This window comes from Pipistrellus hanaki (genome assembly GCF_964339955.1).
Source record: "Pipistrellus hanaki genome assembly, chromosome: 12".
In the NCBI taxonomy this organism is placed as follows: Eukaryota; Metazoa; Chordata; class Mammalia; order Chiroptera; family Vespertilionidae; genus Pipistrellus; species Pipistrellus hanaki.
In genome coordinates, this window is record NC_140514.1 from 25,045,093 (window position 1) to 25,056,652 (window position 11,560).

General features: G+C 46.7%; 1 protein-coding gene across 36 annotated transcripts in view; it reads right to left on the reverse strand.

The window, feature by feature from the left end:
* Nucleotides 1-6,518, reverse strand: part of NRXN1 (neurexin 1) — a 964,391-nt gene extending 957,873 nt beyond the window's left edge. For all 36 annotated transcript variants that reach the window (XM_084900752.1, XM_084900751.1, XM_084900742.1 and 33 more), the window contains exon 1: nucleotides 5,551-6,518. In XM_084900752.1, the coding sequence (XP_084756878.1) occupies nucleotides 5,551-6,370 (820 nt within the window). In that variant the 5' untranslated portion in view covers nucleotides 6,371-6,518. The remainder of the gene's footprint in view (nucleotides 1-5,550) is intronic.
* Between the last annotated feature and the right edge of the window lie 5,042 nt (nucleotides 6,519-11,560).

Consider the following 11,560-nt stretch of genomic DNA (forward strand, 5'->3'; position numbering starts at 1 on the left):
TAAAAATCCCTATGTATATGATTGGGATGGATAAAGGTATTAGTTTATGTGGAAAGTGCTAGTTTTTACAAATGGTTTTGCATTGAGGGCTGTTTAATTATAGTAAAAATTCTCAAACAGAATAACATTTTTAAAAATAGTTTGAAACTAGACATAAGTAACATTAGAGCACAACTGTATAAAACAGAGGGCACTGTCTTTATAATTTGCCTTTCTTTTTAAGTTGAAACTTTGGGGCAAATCAAAGATTATTATGACATTACAATTTATTTTGAATGAGAAAAAAAATTATCCATATTTGAATTGTGCTAGAAAGTGACTCTAAAAAATGGTATAAGCTGAAATAGTGGTGCTAGTGATGGTGGTAGTTAGTTAGAACAGAAATAATAAGTGGACACTTCAGAATGCTTGCTATGTGTCAGGCAACCATTCTCAAAACTTGACATAAAGTCATCTGCTTAACTTTGATAAGATCCCTATGAGATCCGATCATTAGTCCAATTTCACAGGTGACAAAATCGAGGAATAGAAGTTTCTCAAAATAATGCATTCCACCTTTTTGTGGCATTCTAGAGTCACAACTCAATTTTGGTTATTAATTTATAGTCAAAATAAACTTTTTTTTTTTGCTAGACTTGATAGATGACTTTCACTTTAAAAGCTTCCCAGAATAGTTTATCTATATCAAAATTATTGATGGACTTCTCCTTTGCATGCCCAGTCTTTTCAATCACAGATGATGCACCTTACCCTACAATGGTAGATTTCAAACAAAACTTGGTAATATCTCTGAATCATTTTTTGTCTAATACCTACCTATATGGTAAATGCTTTTTTTTTTTCAACCTCACAAAGATTGAAGAATCTATTTATAATATTTTCATTTAGTGTAGTGGTTAAAATACTGAAAGCCCAGTATCAATCAACCAATAAATATTGTCACAAGAAAGACATGGTTAGCAAGGTACTTGGGGGTATAATAAAATATGACAAGGCCAATGGGCCCCAGAGCCTTTAAAGTCAATGGGCATATCTGTTCCAAACAACATGACAAGTCACCAAAAGATTCAAACAATGCTTTGCTTTTACAGATAAAACCAAAGCGTTCCAAACAACGAATATCCTTAGATGTCTCCACGTAAGTACACTGACAAAGATTCTAACTTCCTAAGAGAAAGAACCTTGCTTTTCTCCATGTGCCCTAGTTCTGTCTACAGCTTACAGTGGGTGCTTTAACAAATGTTGTTGACTGACAAACAGAAAATAATGTTTCCTCTGGCCCCCTATCAATCTGTTTTATACACGGTAGCCAGAGTGACATTTTTTTGAAACATAAATATAATAATGGCATCCTCCTCCTCACCTTCCACACAAAACTCCCTCCAGTGCTTTTCTACCACTTTTACATTGAGATTAAAATCACTGACAAGGTCTAGAAAGCCCTGCTCCCTAGGAGCTCCGTACTCAAGGAACTTCTCTCAGTTCCGCCATCTCCTGCACCAGGATTCTGTGTCTGATATTCCTCCTCTGCCCTTACCTAGTTAACGCCTTCTCATCTCTTGGGTTGTAGTTTAGAGATCACTCTTCAATAAAACCTGTTTTGACTGGTTCAGTTCACAGTATTTTAAGTCATCACAATACGTACTAGTCTTCCAAAATACTATCATTTAAGATTCCCATCTACTTACTTATTTTTAAGTATTGGAATGCAAGGTCTGTGAAGAAAGGAACTGTTTCTGAGAGTTGACCATTTTATTGCCCGAGCCTAGTACTCGGGCACATACAAAGTCCTCAATCTTAAGAAATGACTTTGTATGTGTCCGAGTACTAGGCTCGGGCAATAAAGAAATGAATGAGTAGATAAATGAGTGATCAGGGTTGTCTGTCTGGTCCTATTAGTAAAGTCATAGAACACAGGGGCTTTATTAAATGGCATCTATCACACTGCCATGTTTGTTCATATTAAGCAATCAACCATCACAAGCCATATGTGTTTATGGCCATTTAAATAGGGGATGTAAACACAAGAGACAGAGTGAGCCTAGTATGAAATTTTTAATATAAATGACCCTGAAATACATAAAACTTGGACCTGGAAATCATAAAAAGTTTAACTTAATTTGTCACTGATCAGCCTTTTATTCTTATTTTTTAAGGTTGGTAGCCATGGAATTAACTAATTCTTTTAAGCTGCTAGGAAACTGTTAGCCCTCTTACGTGGGAACTTATTAAATAATAATGTCCCTGAGGCACTTAAATGAGTATGATTCACTAAAAAAAGCTATGTAGTCCATAGCAACAATCACTGAGAAAAAAAAATGACATTCTTAGATACTTCCATTCTGGGACTGACTTTAAGGGTAAAAGAATGGAACTGATGCATTAGCTAGCTCCATTCTATCAGCCATTTATTTATTTTTCTCTTGACTAATGCCTGAACCTGAAAAAATATCAACCCTAATAAACTAGAAATCTTATTCAGCAGACATGATAATACAGGGAAAGAGAATCAGTGTATGTGCCCAGGCTCTGCCACTAACCTGTTCATGACACATAACCCCCTTTTAAAAAAAAAAAAAAAAAAAAAAAAAATTCTTTCCATTACTATATAAATAAATAAATAAAATTTGCTAGGCCAGAATAAAGTGAGGATAAAAGTGAACTCATTAAATAAAAACATTCTAAAAATTTACAGGTGCATAAATTGGTTCAAGCCATTCTAGGCCAGAGAGGGGGGAAGCGAATAGTCTCACTGTCCCTCTAGTAACTTTGTGGTATTTTGAATATGAAGACAACTAAAATAATATTAGACATTCTTATTAAGTTAAAAAATTATAGTTGGCACCAGACATTATTTAAATTTTATTTTATGTTTGCTGTTATTTTTCCCCCTAAATTTTCTCTAATGAATGTGGATTTATTTGTTTTTGAATTAGTTTTTTGTTTTTGTTTTTTTGTTTTTTTTAAGAATGTGGCAATCAGTGTGAATGCTGCCTAGAGGCAGGGCTTTGTTTACTAGTATACTTCATCTGAATAAGAATTATCTATCCCTAGCCATCAATAGATGATTGGTGTTGGGAGAGGCATCAATTCTCAATTAATTATTGAATAGTCATTTGACACACATGAAACAGGGAAAAACCACCAAAACGGAGGAGCCAATCCTTTTGGGAAGAAAGGCTGCCTTTCTCACTCCATCTCCCATTCCTGAGATAATCAAAGAAATCCAGCCTTTTGTTTTCTCTCCAGGACTGGTGGTGATCTCTGCACTTGTGTTCAGGCTCACATTTTCAAAATGAATCAATGCTCCAGAATAATCCTGGTGGATTTCCTTTTCTGGGTTGAATTACCTTATGCGTCAGGTACTATGATGTTCAGCTATGTAGTCTGGTAATTCAAAATTCTCCTTATGGAAAGAGCTATCCCCTTGCAAAATAAAATGCATTTCATAGACATCTAATTCTGCTTCTCATCAACATATTACTGTAGCCATGCTTTCTCCATTCTGACCTACTCCTGTTTATATATGGTCCCTGGATCCCATGTTTAAAATGCATGGAAAAATTAAAATTATCATTTCAAACACCTTCCCACAGAGAACAAGCTGGGTTATATTTGTTCTGTAATTTAAGGAAGTTATACCTTATGTGTTCTTTATTAAATGGCCTGCTTTGTATTTTAAAGTGCCATTGGGATACTTACAGCAGTTTTTGCCATAAAACAATGTTTATTTTTATTCATTTGTATTTATCAGTGTAGAGGTATGTGACTTCAAATACATTATGGCAACTCATCACATGTAGTTATCTGAGTCATGATTTACAATTAAGCTAGATTTGGTAGAGGGAAACATGGACTGTTTTATTTATGTAAAACATAACTACAAAGCCTGATGCTAAATCCATGTAAATTTACTGGCCATGCTCAAGTGCGGTATAAACTATGAATAGTCTTCTCTTAATGACTTAAGCCAAATTATAATGAAAACAAAAGCCCTCATGAAGACAGAGCAAGAAAATAACCTCTTACTTTTTTCATAAACTCATGAACTCTCCTAACTACCAGCTTTCCCCCCCCACTATCTCCCTTTACTGTTTAAACAAATACAAATTGTATCAAGCCTTCATTTGTCTTCAAGTCAGGTGAGAGAGAACTGCCAGGTCTAATAAGATTTACAAGGGCTAGTTCCCCTCAGCAGTGTCAGCAAAAATAAAAACCCACAAGGCATACAGTAATATACAACCATACACAGAGTTTAGTCCCTAGAGCTTTCAAAATCAGGTTTAATAATTTGCCCATGTGTTGATCGCCTTGATTTAACCCTGACATCTTCTCTCCGGGTCAGCCATAGATACATCCATGTTTCATTGTTTCCGTATCACTCACTTTCTGTTCATGGGCTTTTTTCCGTATTCACACAACAATCCTGTTTCTTGGTCACTGCCATGTAGTAACATTGGAGAAACACACTAAGGACTGAATTTTCAAAGGGGAGAAAATAAAATGTAGGTCTGATTTTATTTTAAACGCCACACTGTTTCAATCCCTAAGAACCACAGAAATGACAACGGTGGCCTTCACTACTCAGATAAATGCCATCTGCTGATTATCCTCAGATCATCTCTGGCCATCCTTCCTGTGCAGCCCCTGTCCATCCGCTTCCCAGTCCAGCGGCATCTAACTGTCTCTCCTATCCCGCTTCCCAAAGCGCCTGCTCACGGAGAAATGCTATTAGATATCTAACATTTCTAAGCATTAGCTGGCCTGCCTCCCACTCGAGAAACCTCAGCCATCACATCATTTTTACTTTTAAACTGACCAGTGTTGGACTTGGTCGTGGCCATAGAAAATCTTCACATGCTTCCCCCCTCCCACTCCCACCTTTCCCGTTTCACACAACCTGGAGCAAGGACTTGACGCTTGACTTGGAAAAGGCACAGCAGTGCCCCTGGGTCCTGTCTCGCTGTCCCTTCCCAGGCACAACTACGTGGAGATGCTCAGCCGCGCTGAACCTGCTCTGCGCTTCATTCTTCACCGAACGTGTGCCCAGTCTTCACTACCTAATGGCCTCTGATGGGGGACATCTGTGCGTTCTGGGTTAAGGATGGAAACCTGTGCGCTCTGGATGAAAGGTGGAAATCAGTGCATTCTGGATGAAGGGTGATATGGCAGAGCACAGCGGTGACTCAGGATGGGCCATGGCCCAGGGGAGACGGGGAACACCCTGGCAAAGACTCCCAGGAGTGGATGGATGGCACAGGGCATCCTCCTTGCCACGGTGGGAGGCAGGGCTGGTGGGAAGCGCTCCCAGGGCGGGGGGGCGGGGGGGGGTGGGGGGGGACTGAACCTGGAGGAGACGTGGCCGCTGGGCCCTACAGAAGAGGATGCCCAGGGCGCAGCCGTGGGAGGTGATGGGCCGCAGAGGCCAGAACCAGGTCTCCACCTGCAAACTCCCTGGGCGCGCTGTCGGGAGAAGGCAGCCCTCATGCACCTGCCTGCCGGCTGGTCCCGGGCCGAGGCCCCGGGGCAGGGGCGGGCAGCGGGCCTTACCTTGGCTGCAGTCCTTGCCGTGGAAGCCGGTCCGCGAGCAGTCGCACACGGCCTGGTCGTCCACCACGGAGCACACGCCGCCGTTGAGGCACACGCCGCCCTCGCCCTCGTCGCCGCCGCCGCCCCCGGCCTCGCAGGGGCTCCCGCCGCCGCCGCCGCTGCTGCTGGGCGGCTCGTCGTCCAGGCGCACGTCGCCGCTGTCCAGGGGCAGCGCCAGGCTGGCGTTGACGCGCACGTCGCGGATCCAGCCGCGGAAGGGCTCACGCTCGCGCACGGCGGCGCGCGTGAGCTTGAGCGCGGCGGCGGGGGCGCGCAGCTCGGGGGGCAGCCCGCCCACGAACAGGCCGCTGAACACCGTCATGTCGCGCCGCTTGGACTTGACCTCCACCCACTTGGCCTCGGCGCCGCGGCCGCCCTGGTCGATGAGCAGCGTGGTGTTGCGGAACTGGCGGCGGATGAGCACGCGGTGCCAGGCGCCGTCGTTGACGGGCGTGTCGGCCAGCAGCGTGGCGGGCTCGGCGCAGAAGATGGAGAAGCTGAGCTGCAGGCGGCCGCCCCGCGTCAGGATGAGCTCCAGGAAGTCGCAGAAGCCCTCGTCGTCGAAGTAGAGCACGAGCCCGCCCCGGGCGCTGCGCGTCTTCAGCTGGAAGCTCATCTCGCTCTCGCAGCACGCGTTCCACTTGGGGAAGCGCGTCCACTGGCCCTCGGCGCCCGGGAACTCCAGGCCGCTGCCCAGCTCGGCCCAGCAGCCCAGCAGCAGCAGCGACAGGCACAGCGCGAAGCAGCCCCCTCCGCGCTGCAGCAGCAGCGCCGTCCCCATGCTCGGGGCTGGGGGGGTGCGGCGGGGGGGTGCCGCCGGGGCCGACAGGGTCACGATCGTCCTGGACCCCGTGGTGCAGAAAGACAAGGGCCCGGGGCCGGGGCCGCAGGAGGAGGTAGGGGAAGGGGAAGGGGAGGGGGGTGAGGGTGTTGGTGGGCAGGAGCAGGAGGGATGCGCCCTCCTTTAGCGAGCTCTTTTTTTCTTCTTCTTCTTCCAGCAGCCCCGCCCTCTCTCCTTGTAGTCCCTGCCCAACTGGAAGAGGGAGGCCCCGGGGGGACAGGGCAGCCGCAGGATGTCCGGGCCAGAGGGAGGATACACTTTGGAAGTGAGGTTCTGGAAAAAAAGGAGTCCACCGAAGGTCAGGGGAGATCACGCATCCATATGAGTCGGAGGAGCTAGTTCAAGGGCATCCGGTGGTGTCAACACAGCTTCACTCACTCACTCCTCAAATATCATCATGGGCCAGGTACCATCAGAGGTTGGAATCAGGTAAGAAGGAAAGGCTTCTCAGGGCAGTCCAAGGAGCCAGCAAGGAACCAGAATCCCTGGATGCTTGTGAGCGCCCCCTGCAGGTGCAGTGAGTGTCCCAAACCAGGAGGGAGAAAGGGGTTCCTTGTCTCCTGAGAACACCGCTCATCCACACCAGGGTAGCTTCAGAGGCCTGCTTCTGCCGTCATTTCATGGACTTCCGGCATCACTGTAGCCAGTGCAGGATTCCTTGTGTGTGGCCTCGCAGGCTGGATGTCACTTCTCTTTTTCCCTCCCAATGGCAGGGTCCAAAGCCAGAGCTGTGAAGTCACCAGAAGCTGTTAGATGTGGAAAATCACAACAGCCCCTCTTCCTTTCTCTCCACCTCGGCAAGGCCACGCTAAGACGCCGGCATATCAATCCGTTGTGTGTTGGTGATGCATTTTGGTTTTATTTTGCCTTTTCATAAGGACCCCGAAATCTGCGGAGAATGGAAATAAAGTTCTAAAGTCACTCATAGCATCATTATAAATCATTATTCTGCTCAGAGACCAGGGATATTGCTGCTAGCACACCAGAGTTAGCCTTACTGGGATGAGCTTATTGGTCCTCATCTACAAGAAAGACATACTGTGTCCCAATAGTCAATATCACACACAATTACCCATTACACCCTTAGAGTTTATGTAACTGTTAACAGGTAACCCTCCCAGGTTGTCATAGAGACTTGGTTATGGTTCTGTCTTCCTTTTGCTAAGAAAGTTTGATTTTTAAAAATACATGAAGGGAGGGAGAGGGGGAAAGCCCCTTTAAAGAAATCTGTTTATACTGAGTGTAGTGCTTATGTGGACAATAAAAATACAACCTATTCCTATCTCAGTTAGTGGCTGATTTTACAACAGGCAAAGCAGATGAAGCTGCTTCCCTGGGAACTGCTACCTTGGATTTGTATAACACTCCTACCATTTTCTTTTTCTCGGAGAGAAAAGAAATAGTGATGGTTTCATGAGAGTCTTTTAAAAATTTCAAGTATTTTCCTGTCATTTTTTAAAAAATAAAGAATAATATAGTATAGGAGAAAACACGCCACTGGAGTTAGGTGTCTATTTTTGGCAGCATTTATGACTCAATTGCCATATTACAAACTCCCCACCATATGTGTAGTTAGTATTTTGCCTAACTGCATAGTGAAGTTACCACCTCCTCAAGTACTTCTCTGACTGTCAGCTCAGAACGTATGTGGTCAGAACAGCCATGTGTGTTACCTTAGCTGATCTGACTCTAAGATGCCAGAATTTAAAATTGTATCATTGAATTACTCACAATATCATTAAATCACCTGTCTTGGTTCTACTCTAATCTGACAGGTTCTTGAAATGGAACAGAAATCATAAATAGTGGTTTTAAAGTCATTTATTTTAACAAAAAAAATTACTCTCATATTTTGACAAAAATTCACGAATGTATAATCTGGTTATGTCGAGCAAACACATGTCCTCCCACCCACCCCCGCCAGACACCACACACACACACACACACACACACACACAGTTACTGCCTGGACACAGAACCTCATTATCCAATTAACACTTTTCCCCCTTCTACAAGCTGAAACCAGCAGTAATTTATGGCACCGCATTGTGCTGCTGCTCCTCCATGGAGGGAGCTGAGAGCATTTCTCTTCAGTACAGAGCAATCCCTACAGGTGTCAGCTGAGAGCCACCAAGCTAGGGGATCCCACTTCAAGTTCCTCCCCAGATGAAATTGATGACTGGTTCTCTCTTTCAACACATACACAACACACACACACACACACACACACACACACACACGCACACACACACATACACTGCCCACTAGTAAAAGGAAATAAAAATCCCAGCAGCTTATTTATTATGGCTGCTATATCCCACACCATCAGCAGTCACCAGCCATAGCTTGTCTACTCCTATGCCAAGCCCAACGAAAGGTGCTCTTAAAAACCATTCTAAGAAAGCATATTGTTCAGTATGCTCTCATTTTTTTTTAAGTGGACTCGGGAATCTGCCAAATCTTCCATTGTTTGTGAAATAATCCTGGAATTTCAAAATCAAAAATAGTGCTTTGTAATCACCCCAAGCTCATGGGTTAGAAAATCCTTTTTCTGTGTGACTTGACTCCGTTGGGTCCGATTATTTTATTAATTGCTATTACATAGATCTCAGAACCTTTCTTCACCCTCTCCTCTGCCCTCCTCCAAATGCAAACCTTGAAGATTTTGTGAGGTTTTTGTTTGTTTTGCCTTTTTTTTTTTTTTTTTAAGGAATGGAAAAGAAGGGGGAAACACACACATATATATTCTTAACCACAGAGGAGGTCAACTGACCCTCCCGGTTCTTAGAGGAAGCTCATTGTGTGTGCCAGAGTCTCTGTATTGATATGGAGAAAGAGGATTCTCTCTAGGTGCCGGAAAAACCTGGGAGTCCAGGAATCAGAGGGTGATAGAAAGGGATCTGGAAAACAACCTTACTGCAGCCCAAGGAAGAAGCGCTCTAATTCAAAAGCAGACTAACAGCCTCATTAATCTCTTCTTTCATTTCTAGAATCAAATTCATTCCCAAGCCACTGGACGGATCGATACAGTATGCTCCACGGCTGCAGTTGCATTTATTTTAATATCTTTGTGGTATCTCTCTCTTTCACACACACCCATGCATACACACTTTCCTATGCACCCTTCAACATAGACCATCATAAAGAACCTGGAAATTCAGGGGAAATTTTTAAAAGCCCCTTTCACCCCCCCCTCCCCTGGGGGGCGGGGGGGGGGGGGGGGGCTTTTGCCAAATCCATCCATACCCGCGCACACCCAAAATTCTGCCTGGCGTTCCCGCCCAGCCTCTCAGCTCCATCTCTAATACCAGTGCAGTTTCTGGGAGCCTGGAGTGGACTACAGAAATTGAGGATAAGGCACAGCATGCGGCGGATGGGGAAGAGAAAGAAAGATGTAGATAATGGACTTATCCTACTGCTTTGGCTCCTAACTTGTCTATTTTCTCTCCTCGGCTAATAAATCACTGCATTTATAGCCTTTAAGTTCCCTCCCCGGGATTCCACTATCTCGTCTCCTTTGCCTTCTATTTAAAAGGCTGCTGCATGCAAAACCACCAGGATCCCTACTCCACCCTCCCACCGCCACCCACCCTTCCCTGTGCCTTGGTAGCAGATCCTGGCTCCGTTACAACAACGGGAGGGAAAGATATCCTTCTCCGCCGGCTGGCCTCGCCCCGTCCCCTCCCCCACCCCAAATGGAGCTCCTTTTACCTGCCAGGTTATTCCCCGTTAGCTCCAGCCTGAGCCCGAAGCATGCATCTGGTCAAAGCGAATTTCCTGAGGTCTGTGGGCAAGGCGACTGCCGCTGCTGCCTTTTCAGAGGCGTCAGGCTCGAGCGTCTGTCTCCAGGAGTGCGGGAGGGAAGAACGGGCAGCGGAGGGGAGCCGGAGGAGGTGGAGGGAGAGGTGGAGGAGGAGGAGGAGAGGAAAAGGACCGGGAAGGAGGGAGGAGGCGGCGGTGGAGCCCGGGAAGGCTGGGTTACGTGACGCGGGGTGCTGTCCTTCTGGAAGAGAAGGGCGGAGCTGAGCTCTCCCTCCGCAGTACCATGGAGAGCGGCGGCCGGCCTCCGGCTGGGATGCTGGGGGGTCGCGGCGGGCGATGGGGGCGCAGCCCCTCCAGCTCCCGGTCAGGATGCTGCGTACCTGTGCTTCATCCCCTAGCAGGGGGAGGGGGAGGGGGGATGGAGGGGGCGATCCTGGGGGCGGGGACCTGCCGCAAGCGCTTCTAAGTTGTCACCACCCACTCTTAGAGAGAGAGAGAGAGAGAGAGAGAGAGAGAGAGAGAGAGAGAGAGAGAGGGAGAGAGAGAGAACCAAGTAGCCTACTGAGCATGCCCAAGCCCCTGCTAGACCCACGGAAAGCGATGGGAAGATTTCACTTCTCCAAGGTTTACTCGGGATTGGGCGAGGGTACCTGAGGGGGTTCAGGGAAGGAGCCAGGGAGCCGGTATTTAGGATGAGCTCAGGTTTTTACTTGTGCACATTGCTCTTCTGCTTGAAACCCCTGAAAAGCTGCAGCAGCTCTTCGAGGATTGCAGGGACCGGCTAGACACAGTCGCTGGCATTTCCCCCAGATCCAACGTCCCTGCCCGCCCCTGACTCCGCCCTGGCCTGAGTGCTCACTTCACACCTTCATGATCTGCCTGAGCTGTGCCCAAAAAGACGCCAGAGGGACCTACCGGGCGAACGCAGCTACTAACTTGAAGACCAACCAGACGGTCCGGTCCGTTTGACCAGGTGCTTCTCGCGGGAGCATCTCGTCATCCCCCGGCCCTCAGTGCTCTGCCTTGGTTGGCCACCGGCGTCCTGAGCTGATCCAAGTTCGGTGCCTGTTTAACTCTCCCCTCTGCCTCCTCCTTTCTTGTGCAGCTGGTAAAACCCTGGAGTGGGTGAAACTGGTTTGCAGGCTCCAACCATATCGCTGGGCATGCCCAGTGGACACTGCTGGGCTTTGGTGACAAAGGAGTTAACTCTAAGGGAGCTTGCAGAATAGGCGGTGGGAGAAGTCCTAAGTGTGTGGCTTTAAATTATAGTTTGAGTCCTATGGACATTTAAATTTCTAACCCTATTATAGTCCTGGCCTGGGTGAGTGTTAGAAACAGCAGACATATTTATTTCAGCACCACAAACCT